The sequence below is a fragment of the Scaptodrosophila lebanonensis genome, unplaced genomic scaffold (assembly GCF_003285725.1).
Source record: "Scaptodrosophila lebanonensis strain 11010-0011.00,11010-0021.00 unplaced genomic scaffold, SlebRS2 tig00000053-arrow-pilon, whole genome shotgun sequence".
Classification (NCBI taxonomy): domain Eukaryota; kingdom Metazoa; phylum Arthropoda; class Insecta; order Diptera; family Drosophilidae; genus Scaptodrosophila; species Scaptodrosophila lebanonensis.
Window position 1 is genome coordinate 9,045,389 of NW_022060548.1, and position 20,049 is coordinate 9,065,437.

At 39.2% G+C, this 20,049-nt stretch overlaps 1 protein-coding gene across 1 annotated transcript in view; it reads left to right on the forward strand.

Annotated features, from left to right (window-relative positions):
• The window catches only part of LOC115623645 (putative epidermal cell surface receptor), a 28,625-nt gene that overhangs the window by 7,499 nt on the left and 1,077 nt on the right, over positions 1-20,049 (forward strand). Inside the window, 7 exon segments of the mRNA XM_030518091.1 lie at positions 8,595-9,379; positions 9,449-9,940; positions 14,613-14,895; positions 15,059-15,709; positions 15,779-16,012; positions 16,767-17,801; positions 18,781-19,809. Coding sequence (XP_030373951.1) covers positions 8,595-9,379; positions 9,449-9,940; positions 14,613-14,895; positions 15,059-15,709; positions 15,779-16,012; positions 16,767-17,801; positions 18,781-19,809 — 4,509 coding nt within the window.

Genomic DNA, 20,049 nt, shown 5'->3' on the forward strand with positions numbered 1-20,049 from the left:
TCTTTGAACTTTGCCTGGTATGGCATAAGACATGGAAATGGACATGGACATATGCTTAGGCTAAATGTCAGGTGCATAAACAATCGGCTTAGTGCAGCGAAAAAGCTTTCTCCTCAGCTACTTCTTTACTTCTGAATGAGAATGACATTTTAGCGCACATTAAACTTGAAATTTAATAACTGGTTGATAGTAGCTGCAAAATGCGACTTGACACGATTCTCTTGGCAACTGTTTAGTGAAAACTTGCTGGTTGGTATTTATGTCAGGGGCGCTGAAAATGCCAAGCAACAATTTTAAAACACAAATGCAGTTAAAGCCAAATAAATATTCAAACAGCTTGCGGTTCTACAAAACAATTTTCGTTTCATTTTTTTTCAAAATATTCGTTGAGTAATGGCATGAATTACAAATATGTTGTACAAAGTCTAGACCTGCGTTAATTAGTGCAACGATTTTCCAAACATTAGGTAATTGTCTAGATTTGTCTGTGTGTGTGTGAGAGAGTGTGTGTGTGCGTGTTGAGAAAATGTAGCACAAAAGCAAATGTACGACTAATTAATGCATTTTAATTACACATGCTCGCATGCATTATTTAGATGTTGTTATTTGTGTAATTAAGTATGTCATTGAACGGTGTCTAGAATGGTAACAAAATGGAAACAGGAAATTGCCACTTGGTGTGGAAGCCAGAGAAGGCAACTACAACCCAGCCAGCAAAGATTTTCAAGTGCGGAAGAATTCTAAAGATTTCCACAAACACTCGTTTCGGATGCTGAAGCCTTTCAAACTATTTCTGATTTAGTGTGGAGATGTTGTGATATTTAATGTTAGTCTAAATATTTGATTGAAGATTCGATTTTATACGAGTAGCTAATATTTTGTTAACTAGTTGAAGCAGTTGCATTGTTTTTTTTTCTTCCAGCACAAGCAATTTTTTTAAACCTCGTAACAAATTTTAATTGAAATTGATTTAAAACTGATTGCAAAATTATTTATCTGCTCTACATACTAATTATTGATAATTGTGATAGTTATAGGCATTAATTTCTGTTAATTTGTTCGTGTTAAAAATCATAACAATTCTAAAAATAAACGAATTGACTAAAAACCACCTGTAGTTGCACTTGTGGGCTTAAAAGCTGGCATGCCTGACATGGTTTTGAACGCCTTTTGCCACTCTCAGAGCGACCTTCGATTTCAAACGCAAAACGCAGCATAATTTGTGCAACAAACTTTTGCAGCTTAGCGACACTTTCAGGGTCAACTACTGCGTATATCTTTAATAATTATTTATGTCCACCATTCACTTAAAGTTGACTGTGTGAGTTGATTTTTTTCCAAATGAAAAGCGTAGCGTCATGCTAGAAAAACGAGCGCATTGATAAAGCTGAAATGTATCAATTGAGTGAAGTTAAGTGGCTTTTTGTTTAGTCAGTTTGTGCGCCATTGTCTCGAGACTTTCGTATATAACTGAGGGTATACGCTGACTCTGTGGAGTCAGTCAGTCAGTCGTCGTCTTTGGGCCTTTGTTTGTCTGTGCGGCCTCTCGACGACACGCGTCGTCATAAAAAGCTGTATCTGAAACGTGTTTGTGTAGTTTTTTTATACAATATATATTTTTTTTGGCATGATATCAGACTGCAGCAGTTGGCATTAAATGTCCGCCACATGACTGGCAGACTGCATTTTTATTAGTTGTTGTTGTTGTTATTGTTGTTGCACATGAACTTTCGAGACAGCATGCAAGAGTTGAAAAGGTTAAATGCTGTCTTTACGTTGCGTTTTCTTACTCCTAAGTGGGAAATTATTTTGCCTTATTGCTGGTTTTCTGTTGTTCGGCCATTTAAGAATGCTTCCCGTCCCCCAGGCACTAAATTCTTGTAGTCAAACATTTCATGTCATTAGTTAGATAGAAAGCTTGATAAAGAAGCAATGTATGAGTATGGTCGCTGCGGAGCAACTTCTTCTATTCTATTCAGCAATAGAATTTCTTTTGGGTACAGGAAGAGCTCGAATCTTTGAGTATTCTAACGTAATGGGCAATTTTATTTCAATTACAAGCTGGGTTCGGCTCTGATGCTTTTGTTCAGCTCTGTTGGAGCTTTTTTAAGTTAATTGGGTTTCAATTTAATGCTATGAGTTATTCGGAGGCTTTTCTTTTGATGCATTTGTATCGAAAAAAGTTGCGACTAATTTAAATTCTTTTTAAATTATTATACTTCTTATGAGTTTGTTTTTTTGGTGAATTTTTATATCGAAACAGATTGTGTTTTCTTTTTTAAGTTGTGCATTGAATTACGTTCTTTATTTATTTCAAATGATTTATTTATGTCGACACATCTGTGTGCGTATTTATGTCAATGTCAATCGCATAAAGGTTTGCCAACACGTGGCCAGCAAACATCATTAGAGTTTTACGATAGCGCTCGTAAAAGAATTGGAAAATTTGCATACATCAGTCGCATCTATTGTTGTGTAGAGTAACAACAACAAAAAAAAAACTACGCAATTTCATTAACACCAACAAATTTCTAAATAGCCACATTTTTTTATCCGGCCCTAATTACAAAGGCTGTGGCGTGTTGGCCACAAAATTCGTCTAATCAGTCAATATGCAAACGAAGCCAATTGCGTAAACATCTATTTGTTCATAAATTTACATTTATTCAACGAATAACAACAAAAACAAATCGGAGCAGTCTACAGATTTAAAAAGCTGCATACGCATAACAAAAAACAAATCACATAATATTTTTGTTGCCGTTGCTTTGTTTGTTTTTGGGGAAATGTGTGACGCATGACCGTTACACTGTCCAAATTTGGATTTCTGTTCCGCCCCCCTCCATACGTCACGCTCACGCGCCGTTTGTTGACACTTTTTGATGGGCGCATTACAACACTTGAAGCTCAATGCAGAGACCAACTTGGCCATCGAGTAGTGATCGCAATGGTCATTAGTCAGCTCATAATGAGCAGCAGACGGCCCGTTTCCGGATGGCTGCCTGATATTATATGGAAAAACTATTGTTCGAATAAATATGAAGAAGAAAATCAGAGAAAATAGGAACCTTTATTGTAGATTGAAATACCCTTTACAAAAATGTGGCTACTTTTTATGTTTCATAGCGGCTTAAAATTATTTGTTAAACATCATGAAATGTATGATAGTTTAGATTTATTTAGGAAACATTTCTTGAATTATATGAAAAGTTACGTTCAAGGAAATTAGAGCAATGGGAGAAATTGAAATTAGCTTTAAATATGGAATTCTTCCTAATGAATATAAAAATATTTCTTACACAAAAAAAATATTTCTAGAATTTTTTATAAAATTAATTTCGTTCAATAATTTTTTTTTGTTGAGAATTATATTTTTTTCCACTTGGCTTCGACCCCCTTCAATAATCAAATACATGTTGAATTTACATTTTTTTTAAAGTTGTATAATATTTCCTTATAATATTTACTGCCTCCTCATTGTTGCAATGACGCTGAGATATATTTAAAGAGGTAGCATTACTTTCTTACTCCTACTAGATAACATTAAGGACCTCTTGCAGCAAAATTCAGTAAATATTTGATAATACAAATGAAAATATTTTCCTAAGACGACAGACATAATCGTATATGTTTTCTGTCGTATTGACCATGTCTTTCTAACATTCAACAGCTCTCTGAAATACCCTTAAATTTCTTTGTATTGTATTTACGTGATGCTTCTATTAAATTATTATTATCAATTGCAATAAATAGCAGAAACACACAGCATGAAAAAGTCATAAAACTCTAGCTGCCTCTCCTTTTCGCTGTACATAGAAAATAAAATCTAAATAGCCAGACATGAAAACTAAACTTAAAAATGCAACACTAACGAATACATCCGTTTGCATGCGATGCGTTGTGGCATTGCCGTCGCGGCTTGTCAATTCCAAGCACATGTCTTGGGAGCCCCTTTTCAATCCGCTCTCCCCGGTCTTCTCTACACATTGTTTGTTTTAAGCCGCAAAACGTGCGTCGACTTAGAAAAACCGCCAATGAATTTGTGGCTGACTCGTGTTGTTGGTGTTCTTGTTGTTGTCCTGTCTGCGTCTGTGAACGCAGTTAGCATATAAGCATGCGAATATCTTAAAATGTAATGTATATGTGTACGTATATATGTATGTATGTATATTTATGTATATCATAATCAAGTCGGTCATAAAGCAAGCGGGGTTAGGTCTGTGCTGCAGTTTTGCATAGAGATGGCGATTCAAGTTCGTTGCCTGAGTCTTTTGTTTCGCTGCAAACTTACATAACCGCTGCTGAGACCACCAAAAGCGTTTCGTTCGTTAAAAATAAAGAGCAGCGAGAGCAACGCTATCTATCTGTGCTGCTACATATATAAATTGTATGTTTGTGTATATATGTATATATAAAAATAAATTGAAGACGTTACGGCACAGTTAACGAGTGCCAGCAACAACAGCAACAAAAGGGACAGCACAGGCACAGTGAAAAATGAAAATCAATGACAGTAAAAGACAAATTGTGCGCTACGAAAAAACAGACAAAACAAAGCAAAGCAGCGATCCCAAAAGGAGTTGAAAGAGGAAAAAACGGCAATGCAGTCAAGTCAGAAGTATTATAAACGGCTAACCGTGACACAGGCCAACTAAGCAAGTAGAAGCAGCAGCAGCAGCAACAACATCAACATCAACAACAACAACAACACTAACACACAGCTGAAGTTGTTGCCGATGTTGTTGCAGTTGAGGCTGACGGCAAAGCAAGCGCATGCAGCATAACGAACTAAAATTCAAGGTTCATGTCAGTAACCCTAAGCACAAGTTCTGGCCAACGCCGCCACCACAACACAGACAGACCATCCAGCCAGGCAGTCAGGCAGTCAGGCAGCCAGCACAGCAGTCAGCCATTCAGCCAGACCCAGTCAACCAACCATCCAGCCAAGTACAAGCACAAGCCAAGCACAAGCACGAGCTCAAGAAACAGCAACAACAATAAACATCTGTAAAGTTAGCTTCGGCTGATGCGAATCCATATGTTCTACTCTCTACACACTAACAGTAGTAGTTTTAATTTGATTCCTCATTCAAAGCTGCGTAAATAGAAATGCCTTTAACTACAAAATTAGTTGTGTAAAAAAATTGTATACCAATCAAATTAAAGTGTTACAAACAAAATGCACTGATTTGCACGAAAACTGTTTTGAAAACATAATAATTGCTTGTATAGTGGATTCCATTAGATTTATTTGTATGTATACTCTGGTTTCCGGGTTGAATTCAAATTGCCGAAAGGCTGAAAAAACTTTGGAAATTTTATGAAATATGTGATTGAATTTAATTCCAGATTTTTCCTTTTTAACCCATAAAAGATAATAAAAACTGATCAGAACATTTGTAGAACCACCCAAAATACTTCTAAAATGAATATTATATAGATAAAATTAATTCAATTCATTTGCTCTTCAATGCAATCCTAAAGTCCTCCCTTCAGAATCTTTCTGAAGTTTCCCCAGTTTGGGTTCCTAAACTTTCTTCAGGGTTGGTTGTAATAAAAAAAGTCTTAAAAAGTCTCTATTTCTGATCTGTCTAGAATCTTCCATTCGAGTAAGTTTCCATTCTGACTTTTTCTAAACAAAGACAATTTACTATTATGAAACTTAAAAGCGACGCGTAGGGTATTAAGATGAAGCTGCGTCTACCACATACACTCACACATGCACGCACACACCCAGACTTGAGGCTACATCGCGCTTATGTGGTCAATGGGATGCTTGCAGTGTCTAGTCTCTCTCTCTCTCTCCCTCTCTTTCTCTCTGTCCCTTTCTGGCTAACAAATGAACGGCATGGCAGTAAAAACTTCGTCTACTTTTTAATGCTAAATTGGCGGCCGGTTGTTGTTGGTTTTATTGTTGCTGTTGCTGACTGCAAAACTGCCGACTTGCAACTCGCAACTGCTGGCTGTCCTCTAAACTCGTATGCTGCAAGCACTTTTTCTTATTGGAGCACATGCTGTTTATTATTTGCCTTCGCCGGCACCAGCACCAGCACCGCCAACAGAACCATGGCGTGGTTCGCTTTTATGCTTATTACCACGCATGGATGTCAGTGACTAAGACCGCATGGGTGCTATGGACCTATGCCAGCCATAAATGCAGTCCCTATGGGGGCGAGTTGGTTGTTGTTGATGTCTTGCGGGTGTCGACGACTGACTCAGCAACAGAGTTTCTGCCTGAGGTGCTGCATGGAAAGTTGCAGTTTACTTACACATATACTTGTATGCATACCTTATTTACCTGCAATTATATATTTTTATTTACCAAGCAGCTGTTTGCTAATTGCTAAAATATATAAAGAAGTATTAGCATATGCTTATTTGGTTTGAAGTGGAGGAGTGATTCATTCTTAGTTCCTCTTAAATGTTATGATAAATGCATTTCTAGGTAGATGGAGCTGCAATCATTAATCAAATGGAACTTTTAAATATATCACAAGAATATGGGGGTTATTTAAATTGCTGTTTCTTGCTGAACTTTAAAGATACATTTAATTAAATATATACATATTTGTTTGATTTATCTTTTGGATTCAAATTTTGCAATTTCTAAATACATATGAATATTTAGTTTTTCTTCTCGGGTATTTCTTTTTTGTTTTCATTCCCAATACTATATTTATTCTTATCCCAACCAATATGTATTTCTCTTGGAGCTTACTCTATGAATTTAATGTTTGTTTCTAAGACGTGTAGTATATAACCTTTTTACTTTTTCCTTGCGAAGAATTGGATTGTTTTTTGTAAGCTTTAAAAGCATTTTTAAATAAATACTAGGCGTGGGAAAAAATCTTCCTCTTAGTTTAAAGTAAACCTTTTCAGAAACCGACCACACAAACATCACTTCCTTCTGTTTTAAGAGCTCAATTAAACTTTCAATTGCTGCAATTAGCGCCTTGAGTTTTTGCTCAACTAATGCCTCTTCTAAGCATCTTCCAATTAATGAATTAAGGTTTAATTGCCTAACAACTTTCCAAGAACAAGCCACGCGGCTGTGTCCACGCAACAGGCAGTCAGGTGGACAAGTGGTAGACTCTTTTAGTTGTGCGATTTTTTGTTGTTGTATAACCAAACTCATCATTTATTTATGACATGCGTTTGGCCCCCAACTATGTGTGTCCGAATAAAATGTAATTATATAAGCGAGAAGCCAAAAAGTCAGCAAAAAAGCAGAAATCTTCGAGCCGCGCCTGAGTCTGCGTCGAAACTCTTCTCTTGCCCTTCCCCTTCTAAGCGTGTTACAGCAGCAGCCGCAACAACAACAACAACAAGAAAAGCCAGCCAGAATTATAAAAGATGCGGCCAATCTGATATTTCGCATGGTGTTGGTTGCTGGGTTGGTCCGCCACTGCTGCTGCCTTCCAAGAATGTTTTGATGATTCAGTCAACAAAAAAGAAGAAGAAGAAAAATAAGTAAAAAAGAAGCAGAAAAAAAAGAATCGTATGTAGGTAGACGCTTAATGAATACCTTACTCCATGCTGATCTTTAAGAATTGATGCTGCTGAAAATTACGTTTCAATGATGGCCGCCGTTGATGATGAAACGCGTGAGATATTTCCAATGCCTCAATTCTTTTCGGTGGCTTGCATTTTGCGAATTTCCGCTAGACGCGTACGGTAAATCGAGGCCAGCTAAGCGGATTGCGCACTCGAAGGTTTATTTACCCCGGCCGCCCCAACCCGCCATCTCATTCACAAATCGATGTCGAATTGAAACTGTAAACTAGCCAATGATTCGATAATTAGCAATTGGTTTGTAATTTGGGCTTGGGAAATAGTTCACAGCTAGAGTTATTTAACTAAAATATTTGAAAAAGCAGGGCATGAATCACAAAACAAAGTACAATATATAAATACATAATATCGGTCTGTGTCGGTGTTAACAGCCCTGCTGGTGAGCAATTCGCAGATAAAAAAATATATCCCATCTATGTCTAACAACGCTTAAAATGCTGCCTGTCAATACTACCAGGGAACACTCTCAAGATAGATGGATAAAAGATGGATAGACGACAGATAGAGTATAGATAGAAGATACCTTAGATAAAAGATTGATAGAACATAGACGGAAGATAACTGGAACATAGGTGGACGGTTCTGGAAAGATCGATAGATGAAAGGTAGATGATTGATAGAAAATACACAGAAGATAGTTAGAAGATAAATTAAAGATATGTACATAGAAAGAAGACATATAATCGTAGAAGATAAATAGAAGATAGATAGAAAATAGATATAAGATATTAGCATCTAATTAGGCAATAATATACGATTTGTATTAGAAAAGAATGATAGTTTTAAAAAGTATTAATTAATTCGAACATTAGATATCTTGTTTTAATTTTGATTTAACTTAATTTATTATTCATCAGTTTCCTTTGACCTTTAAAATATGAATTTATACGTTTTCCGGAAAATTTTCTTTCTATTTGCAATCAATATGTACATTATTTTGTGATAACTTTTTCTGCGTAACCAATAAAACAAACATAAATTATATATCTAACAAGAGCCTTTCCTTTATTGACTTTTCTTAGTTGGAGCTACCGCTGTGCCAATTGTTGAGCCTTCGTCTCGTTCCACCAGCATAGAGCCGATAACATCGACGGAGCCCACAACAACACCCCCAAATGTCAGCTTGGATCATCCCGAAGGCACACACATACAACACATACCGTTAAGAGATGAGCATGCTGAGAATGTAGGAAGTTCAACCACCACTGAGCAGCAGCAGCAACAACAACAGCAGCAGCAGCAACAACAACAAAATGAGCTGCAATTCAATCAAATTTCTAGCGAGAACGATGATGAAGCCAAGGAGTTGAATAATTTTCGACATCCGGCAACGCTAATAACGGCGAGCAACAGCGAGGAGTCGGCGGCGTTGTTGTTGCAGGAAAGCGAAAGTGACAGCGACAAGCTGACCACCACAACAACAACAACAACGACGACGACGACAACGACGACTACGGAGCGCAGCGAACAGCGCGATGAAGATCCCTATCATGTGCATATACTGCCCGAGAATCATGAACGCCTGGCCGAACATGAAGATTATCAAATGCTGTCGAGCAGCACTGAGGATGCCCCGACAACAACAGCAACAGCAACAACGACAACAACAACAACTGCAGTGCCTGCTGCTGTTGTGGATGCAGACAAAATTATTGTCAGTGTGGAGAATCGAGCGACGGCCGAGCCAGAAAGCAACCAGGGAGGAGCAGCAACAACAACAGCAGCACCATCACCAACAAGTTTAAGCAACGAAGCGCGCGCACGCGCCATGCATATGAATGAGCAGCAGGAAGAAGCAGCAGAATCGGCAGCAGCAGCAGCGAATAAAAATAATGACAATTTTAATAATAACAGTGACGATGATGAAAAGAAACAGCAAATGGGCAGCACAGAAAGCGCTCCTGCAGTGATTAACATTGTTGAAGGACAACATTTGCAACACTCCAGCGAGACAACAACAACAACAGCAGCAGCAACAACAACAACACCAGCTTCCAACACTGCCAACACAGAGCTGCCAGAAAGCAGCACAGTGTTGGCCTTTGCGGGAGAGGGACGCGCTGCCCATATGGACAACGATGTCGAGCTCTTTGTTGGCCAAACCAATGCCAGTTCATCCACTCATGCAGCCTTCATGGACTTGAGTGATGTTAGCATGGATGAGGAGCGTGCAGACACTGCAACAACGAGTACAACAGCAGCAAGTACAACAACAACCAGTACAACAACAACAACACCAATACCAACAACCACATCATCATCACCAGAGTTGTCCAAACAGGAAACGGAAGTGCCGAAAATCGTGGAAGTCACTGCCACTGGTGACACGATGCAACGCGAATGCTTGGCCAATAACAAGAGCTACAAGGTGCGTATCAAAATGCCAATGTCCGCGACTCACTCCTTCCCCCCTCACCCCTCCCCACAACTCAAACAAACACACTACCGCCCACATTTCAGTCTTCAGCCTTGCTGTCTCTTGCATTTCCGTCGATTCAATTTGGCGCAGCCTTCTGCGCACGCAAACCAATTCGCCTTGTCGTCACATTTCGTGTCTCGATTGCATAATGATGCCAAAAACAAAAAAAATATACCTATATACAAGACAGCGAGAGCAAAAAGACCGATTTATGAATAACACTAGGCAACAAAAATTGTGATTCAGAAAATGATCAGCAATTTAACATAAATAGTGCGAGCTTTTCCTTAATTTTACATAACTTGAGTTCGTCGAGGGTCACCAGTTTTTAATTAAAAAAAATCAATAAATAATAAATAAAATAAAATAATAACTAATAATGAATTAATAGATTAACGTAATTAAATATATAATTGATACATACTCGTAAAAATAATTATAAAATGAAGCATAAACTAAAACGTATAAAAATAAAATAAACCTAAAACAACAGACAAAAAAATACCTAAATAAAAAATTATAAAAAATTTAATTTTTAATTAATAAAACATGAAAATGAATACACAACAAATATTTAATATAATTCAAAAATAAATTATAAATCTTGGTGAAATATGTATCAAACTATGAAAATTTAATAATTACAAAATAAAGTGTCTAAAATAATATACAAAAATAATAAATTATTTTAAACAATTGATATGAAGTGCGTTTACATATAAATGAAAACCAATAAAATAATTTAACATCCAAGAAGTTTTATTTAAAAAAAAAGAAGTAAAATATAATGGAATAATAAAGAATACAAAAATGTACAATTTAATATATTTGGAAAATAATATATGTATGTATAAAATCAATATAAGATTACAAAATAAACATAAAATAATAAAATAAAATCCATAATTTTATAAAATAAAAAGTAAAGGAAAGGTTAAAACAAACAAATTTGCTACAAATATTTGAAAAATTAAAATATATTTCACATAAAATGAATGCTTTAAGAAGAAACAATGGAAAATTAAACTCAATTTTATATTCCTTAAAAAAATCTTTGATTTTAATTTTAATGTGTTCGTCAATGAAAAATTAATTCAAAAATAATATATCACTGCTCTGCCTTGACAAACTTAAGATTATTCAAAAGAATTTTAAAGCTATCATATTTTAAATATACATTTACAACAAATTAATTAACAATTAATGCCAATTAACAACAATTAATGTATTACGAAAATTTAGAAACATAAGGTGAAAGGAGCAACATTATATTTGCCTTACAACAGCTTCTTACCTAATATTAAATGTTAAAATATGTTAGCAATTTTGTTGCATAGTGTACCGTCAATCGAACGACAACAAGTTTGGCCAAAAATGAAACCGGTAACAAAGTTTCGGAAGGTGTCGCAGCTGTGGCTGCTGCTGTGTTGCAGCTCTAAAATATTTTTGCCGTGCACTCTTTTTTTTTTTTTTTTGTACATACATAGATTGATTATTGGTTTTGGCGGGGCTGCCTTTTGGGTAACCACCGCATTTCTTAGTCACTTCTCGTTGTTGTCGTTTGTGCAGCGAAGCAGCAATTATGCAAATATTTGCCACAATCTGCAATCCCAAAAACGCACCTCAAAATATGGCATACCAACAAATTGTTGTACCGTGATTGATGCCTTTCGCAAAGCATTATGTATGTGTGGCTTGGGGCTGTCTGGCTATCTGTCTGTCAGTCTGTCAACAACACCGACAAGACCTTGTTCATAACTGCAATTGGTTGCATTGCTGGCATGCCAAGGAAAATGTCACAAGAATTACAATTGGTAGTTACTTTGCTTGGAGAGCAATTTAAATATGACAAGATTTTATAATGATTCCACAACTGATTTTAAAAGAAATTGTTTCAGCATGGGTCCACTTCTTTTATCATTTCAATTAGTATATATTTTACAAAGTATTTGAATTAAAAAACTCAAAACCAGACTTAATTGGTCCTCCTACAATATCTTCAAAAATTAAGATACTGACCCAAAAGGAAATTTTACAAATATGTCTAAAATTGTTTATTAACTGCTACTATTACTTCATACAAGTATATGTTCAACTAATCTTGTTAGTTTTTGTTGCATAGGTTTTTCCTTCCGCCTAAGAAAAAAATGCAATTTCAATAGTAAACCACACATTGATTGTTTATTGTCAAATTCATTGTCAGATCGCTTCATAGGCGTAATCGATCCATCGAGCACGCCTTGCACTTAGCAAACAATGCACTCATTAATTTAAATAAATAGCTGCACATTGCACGCCTTCGGTTCATTTGGCGAAGCGAAACGTGTTAATAAAGCATTGCACCTAAATGGGCAGACACGAAACGGCGCCTGGACACGGACTGGAGCAATGCCTCAATACATATTGACTGTCTGACCAACTGACCAACCCATTTCAATGGTGTTTGTATGTGTGTGTATTTATTGTGCTTTAATTACACGACATACTCCCATGCTTTGGGTTTCTTTTTGTTGTGGTTTTCATAACTCGATATGAAATAATTTTTGCTTTCACTTTTAATGAACTGTTCACTGCTGTTCGCTGCTACTGTTTTATACTATTTTTATTTTATTTTTGTATCTTTTTTGTTGTTTTTGCAATCGATTGGTGGACACGTGCAGCAAAATGCCGAAGCATGCCACAACAACGCATGCCGAAAATATTTTGCATGGCGTTTTGGTCTTTTGAGCAGCCAAATGGCAAACAACTTATTGCTGCCACACAATTTAATTGGTTAAATGGACCTCAGACAAACTTATACTATATGTATGTATATAATGACTTCATTTTTATGAGTAATCAGAGCTCAAAGGTTTCGCTACAAGAAATTCTTAAGAATAGCGCGCTCATTAGTTAAATTAGATGCCAACGTAATGGGCCATTTAAAGCGGGAAGAGTGTAGAAAACACAAGACGCGATAAAGAGCGTGAAAAGTCACACGTCTAGGGTCTAAACTCGGGATCATAACTAGGCCAAAAGTCTGGCCATGAAAATTGTATATTTTTTAAAGCGAAAGAGTATGGCTTCCACATTTTTGAATTCAAACAAATATTAAGTAGAGAAAACGTATATAAGAAAAATAAATAAACTATTAAGTTTACTTACAACCAAGGAAAGAAATTTATACACCATGAAATAAAACAATAAGAATTCAAGAAAATATGAATATTAAAATCATTTTCTCTCTGGGTTCTCATTTGCAATTGCTGAGAAATTGTAAACAAAAATATTCAAATCAGAACCAAACATGGTGGCCTATACTTAATAAACTATTAAGTGTACTTACAACCAAGGAAAGAAATTTATACACCATGAAATAAAACAATAAGAATTCAAGAAACCTGCCTTTTCAAACCTCAGCAACAAATAATATTGAAACTATGAAAGCTACAATGCAGAAAGACATAATGCATTTCGTGGCTTTGATGGGAAGTACCATGCAGGAACTTTTTTGCAATCAACTAAACATAAGACTACTCCTCTGAATTGCTAATGGTTTTCCTCGCCATAAGGTGGAGCTGTCCAGATTTCTTACCTTCTTATAGGGAACTAGACATAATGCTCCTTGTAGAAATCTGCCTTACTCACTAAATCACGATGCCTGAACTCTGAACAAACAAGTTAACATATTACGTTCACTTTTATTTTATTATTTATTTCAAAGCGAGACTTTTCCATATTTTTACTTCCTGGCCTTGCAATTAACGAAGCAGCACCTTATCAAGGCTTTACTTTACAAAATTAATTTGTATTCCATAAGAAAATATTATACCTTATTAAAAAAGAAGAAAAACTATTTACGGCTATATTCCCACAACTATAAGTTGCTACAAACGTGCTCTAGAAAATGTTATGCTATCTAGCAAATGGCTTACGAATCGTATTAATACGTACCTGTAGATGCAATCAAAACAAAAGACTTAAGCAACAAACTTGTTTGCTGTCAATAAGTTGAGTTAATCAGCTAAAAAAGTAATCTTGACTCGCTTTGCATTTTGCGACGTTGCTTTCGTTGCGTGGGTTTATCCCCCCAGCCAGTGGACTTAAAAGCCACATTGACATATTTGGTTATTGGAGCACTCAGCGCAATTGTGGTCGGTCGCGGTAAGCAGGAAGTGTGTGCGCTGTGTGTGTTGATTGTCTAGACGATTGGTAATCAACAGAGACAGAGACAAAAGTACTCGCAATGATTGATGATGCGCCGACCCGAGTGTCGCAATTTGTGTGAAATGAGTGGAGTGAGCTAAGAAATGAGTTTCGCCAGCCTTTCACATTACAATTGGCATCAATTGTGGCCTAAGCTAGCAATTGGCCTAATCACTCAACTTACGGCAGGCAGCTGCTGTTCTAAGGCCTTACACTCAAAGCAATAAGTGGGATTGTATTTTACTGACAGTCCACTCTCGAAAGAATAATTTACTAAACTCCCCAAACATTATGTTGCTAACCTTTCCATTGCCATTGTTTGTTACAAACAAGAAAATGAAGTCTGTGAAATATTTCCTTTTCTTGTTAGGTGTCTTTTTCCTCGAGTGTACGTCACTTAAGCAATTCTTAAATTTATACTTGTATATTTTTGCAGCATGGCGAGACGATGGAACGGGACTGTGATGAGCGTTGCACCTGCAATCGGGGTGAATGGATTTGCGAGGCACGCTGCAAGGGCAACAGCTATCCGCGGGGCAGTCAGCGGAGCATGGCGAATCCCAATTGCCACGAGCGGGTTGTGGAGGAGGACGAGTGCTGTCGCGTTATGGAATGCAATGAACCACTGTTGGAGCCGAGTGTGCCGGCCACAGAGCTGGGTGTGGGTGTGGGTGAGTTTTTGAACCTTTCTTTCATTTGGAAAGCGAACCATTAATCAGGTTGAGAAGAAGCTTTTGTTGTACTTACACCTTAATAGTAGCTTTGTAGCTTCGTAATGCTTTAACGCTGTGTTCTCTGTACCATTTCATACACCCCATATATGCCACAAACATACGCACACCACCACCCACACACATATATATATGCATATATAAAAATCAGGCTTGACGTCGAAGACGCGCAGCGATTGTCACTACAATGGTGGAGTGTATAAGTTCCGCGAGCGTTTGGAGATCGGCTGCGAACAAATCTGCCACTGCGATGAGGACGGTATTATGAATTGTAAGCCGCGTTGTCCCGAACGGAATCACACGCGTGCCGACAAGTGTGTGTACGTCAAGGATCCGAAGGATGTGTGCTGCCAACTGGAGCTCTGCGATGTTACTCTGGACGATCATGAGCAGCAGCAGCAGCCGACGCTGCACGGCTCCCCCAACAGCATTGGCGAGCCGGATCAGCTGCATCCGCTATATCCAGCCCTCGAGCCGCAGGCCAGAGATGCCGGCGGCGTCAGCGCCAGCTGCACCTTCAAGGGCCTGCCCTATGAGTTGGGGCAGCAGTTCCGCGATGGCTGCGAACAGCTCTGCATCTGCAACGAGCAGGGCGTGCATTGTGCCAAGCTCGAGTGCCCCTCGCACTTCGGCTTAGACGTACTCAATCCGCACTGCATACGCTGGGAGCCGGTGCCTGCCGACTTTAAGCCCAACCCGCCCGCCTGCTGTCCAGAGAGCATGCGCTGCGTCGACAATGGCACCTGCCAGTATGGGGGCCAACAGTTCGATAACTGGTCCCCCATACCCGCTAATCTCACAGGTGAGTCTCTCATTGAGTTCCTACCATTCTCGCATTCCATTCACACAAATCATGCCTCCACACTCCAAGGTTGCGAACAACATTGCTATTGCGAGAACGGAAAGGTGGAGTGCCGGCCTGCGTGTGCGCCAGTCCTGGCCTTGCCGCCCCCCGATCTGCCCTGCCATCCGGCGCAGGCCCGCCTCCTCCCCATACCCGACGACGAGTGCTGCAAGCACTGGGCCTGTCCCCCCGCCGGCCCCAAAGTTGCTGGCCAGGAACACGAGGAGGAACCGTCAACGCCATCACCCCTCCATCCAAATGGTAAATATTCCGCATGCCGCCATTGCATTTACTTTTTTGCTTTAATTCTGCATGCTGCTTCGCATGGCAATTGGGGGCAGTGTGAAGGCGCAATATCTATTTTATTTTTTCTCTGTGTTCTCTTTCCTTTGGTAGGCAGTGTAGACTACATTAGGCGGCATAAGTCAGTTAACATGATACTCAAAATTCATTCCTAAGAGCGAGCTGTGCTGAGACTTTTGAAATCTATTCTGCTAAAGTATTGCCAACGGCTTTATGCGGTTTTTCATAATACAAAAAAATATGTGGTATAATAATAATTTTACAAATATTTTAAAGTATATTCTGCTCAAAAATTAAAAACTGTGCTTAGATTTTTAAGAATTATAGTTATGGCCTAGCTCTTATGTCGTCTAGTCCGCCTTAAAATAGGGCTCTACAAGTATTCTTGCTGTCAACAACATGTTCCCCATTTGAAAGTCATTCGTAAATGCGTTATTCATTCTCTAGTTATACATTTTTATGTGAATCAAATCGCGATATACTATATGTATATGGCCTTTACTTTTCTCTCTAGCCCTCTTCACCCCTCTCTCTCTCTCTCTCTCTCTCTCTCTCTCTCTCTCTCACACCCTATCTTTCGCTGTTTATCAATTTATTTGTTTTTATGACTTTATTTTTGTAACGCTAATCAAACGATCATAAAAAAATAATTCACGCTATGCATTTGTATATAATAATCAAAAAATACCACCCAACATGCAACCGATAACAGAAACAACGACAACGACAACAACAACAACAGCAGGTATAATGACAACAACAACAACAACAACAAATAAAGCGCCGCATAAGCCCACAGACTTTGAGAAGAAAGCGACGGGCGCGTTTTATCCCACGCTCGATGGCAAACCACCCAAGGTGGCTGGCATTTTTGGCTCAGATCTCGGCAGCAAGCCCGAGAAGCACGAGAAACCGCACAAGAAACCACTGCCGCCCACCACACCGCCGCAGCATAACGATATTAAATACGATGTGCATGAGGAGCAGGTGGAGGACGAGCGCGCACCACCGCCGCCACCTAGTGGTGGCTTCATGCCCATACCCCTTGGCCATGGCCACTTCAATGACTATCAGCAGCAGCAACAGCATCAACAACAGCACCACCTGGGACCCTATGGCTTCTATAATCCCATAAAGCCGCCCTACGATGCGTACAATCCCTACGAACCCTACGATCTAAATCCCAACGGCATTCCGCAGGGTAAGCCACCCACACCCACTAGTCAATCGGACCTGTTCAATATATTGGGCGCTGAACAGCCACCCGGCAACCACAAGGATAACCACAATTTGCCGCAACACGTCCGCATCGAACAGATTTTGCAACATTTGCAACAGACCGTGCCGGGCGGACCGGGCGGACAGAAACCACCACAGTCGCCACATCTACCACCACAACAACAACAGCCGCTGGGTCCGTTTGTGGCTCATGGTCCGTTGAATGGCAGCGGCGATCAGCAAACACCGCATTATGTGCCCATCGTGCACAGTGGAGTGCCACCGCCGCCGCCACCACATGGCATCGCCATTGTCGATGGCCAGCCAGTGGCTTATGAGAGTTATCCAGTCATACCGGGTCTGGGTGTGGCGCCCATTCATCAAACGGAGCAACAACAACAACAACAGCAACAGCAGCCAGAGCAGCAGCAGCATCCAACCAGTTCCAGCACCAGTAGCCTCGGTCTGGCCACTCAGGCCAGCGAGCACAGTCTCCATCAGAGCCTGGACAAGCGCCCAACGCAAGCAGGTCGAGCCCACTAGTCTAGTCTAGTCCACAACACTCAGCTTACCGTCTCTATCCACTAGCCAGCTATACTATCCACAGATCAGATGTTAGAAAAACTCTCAACCCAAAAAATGTCCAAGGGAAAACTATTTTTCTAGATTCTAGATTATTATCCCAAAATTAAAGATTTCTTTTTATTATTAAAGACATTTTGTAAAACATTTCACCTCCTATATCAAATACTCATAACAATTATTTTTTAATAATTGGCTAAAAATTATTTTCAAATATGAGGTCTGTAGATTATAGATTTTCGAAAGAGATTCGAAAATATTTTCAAAGTGAATACTTTACATTTTAACTCTTTTAAAAAATAATGTTAGAACTCTGCACGCAGAAAAATACAATTTATATATTTTTAAAAGAAAGCATTAATATTTTTAGATGATATTTATTTAATTTTATAAAAAATGTTCATGCCAAAAATTCAATTTGTTTTAAGAACAATTAAGCAATTGTTTTTATAAAATAACTTTCTTCAATAATCAGATCAGATATTGAATTATGTATATAAAGGGGATACCTATAAAGATAGTTCAGTTGTGGGCTTATTTAATTGCCCTTACAAGGATTTACTTAAGTTACTGTGTGATTGGACTTTCCGATATTCTGTTCTGTGGATTAGGTGGAGAAAAGGCGTCTAGTCTGGACACACTCGAAACTTTACCTCTACTCTCTGCTCTCTCTACAGTATACAACAGTCAGCTCAGGGCACTAACTGTGACCAAAGCAATCCACAAAGCTCACAAACCTCACACACCACCTCATACACCACCACCTACCATTTACACAGGCATCTTGCAACCTCTCTAAACCACTCATTCAATGCTTCTTTTTGACACTAATCTATGGGCATTATCTAAACTCTAAACTCTATAAACCCGACTATAACTTGATTTGAAAATTGAGTGGCTAGTTAATCGCAAATCTTTTCCATTAGGCTTCAACAACAATTTACAACCGGACATTGAGGTGCATACGCTGGAGGCCATCGATCCACGGACCATACGAATTGTCTTCACCGTGCCGCAGGTTTATGTGAACCTGCATGGACGGGTCGAGCTGAGGTATACAAATGGTCGGGGCAATGATACGTCCACTTGGGAACAGCAGATCTTTGCGCCACCCGAAGATCTCATTGCCACTTCTCAGATGGAGTTCGATTTGCCGGGTCTGGAACCTAATTCGCTATATCGTGTGAAGATCACGCTGATCTTGCGCGATTTGAACTCACAACCCTCGAGTGCCATCTTCACCGTGAAGATGCCAGCAGAACGCACTATTACGCCGCCACCTTCCATCTCGGACTACAGACCCGACTTCCAGGACATATTCAAGACCGTGGAGGATCCCGAACTCAATGTCAGCGAAACGAACAGCACGTGGCTGCAGCTTACGTGGAAGAAACTCTCCGACGATCAGCTGGAATATGTCGACGGCGTCCAGTTGAGATATAAGGAACTCACGGGCATGATTTACTCCTCCACTCCGCTCATACATCGCACACTGACCAGCTATACCATCCAGAACTTGCAGGCGGACACGGGCTACGAAATCGGCATCTATTATATACCCTTCCCGGGTCACGGCGCCGAATTACGTGCCGGCCATATGATTAAGGTCCGCACCGCGCCAAAGGTAGATGTCTACAGCTTCGATGTTACGGTCAATGTGACCAAGGTCAAGGCTCAGAGTGTGGAAATTTCGTGGAACGGTGTGCCATATCCGGAGGACAAATACGTGCACATCTATCGCGCTATCTACCAGAGCGATGCCGGCAAGGAGGACTCCAGCGTGTTCAAGGTGGCCAAACGGGATAGCACGACGGGCACTCTGATTATGGATCTGAAGCCGGGCACTAAATATCGTCTCTGGCTCGAGATGTATCTCACCAATGGCAATACCAAGAAGAGTAATGTCGTCAACTTTATTACCAAGCCGGGTGGACCCGCGACGCCGGGCAAGACTGGTAAGTAAAAAATCCCATAGCTCTAAGAAATTAACTGCATAACGAACTTTTGATCTTTGCAAGTCTTGCGTATTTTCGAACGCATCTATTTGAACTTGAAAAACTTTGGTAATTTCCAACATAGCCCAAGAAATTTTCCTTTTTCAAATGCACTTTAAACTGAAAGTTAATCTTTTTTTGTGAACTGTTTGTTTTATGGATAAACTTAGACAATACTTACTGATTGTATATACAAGTATA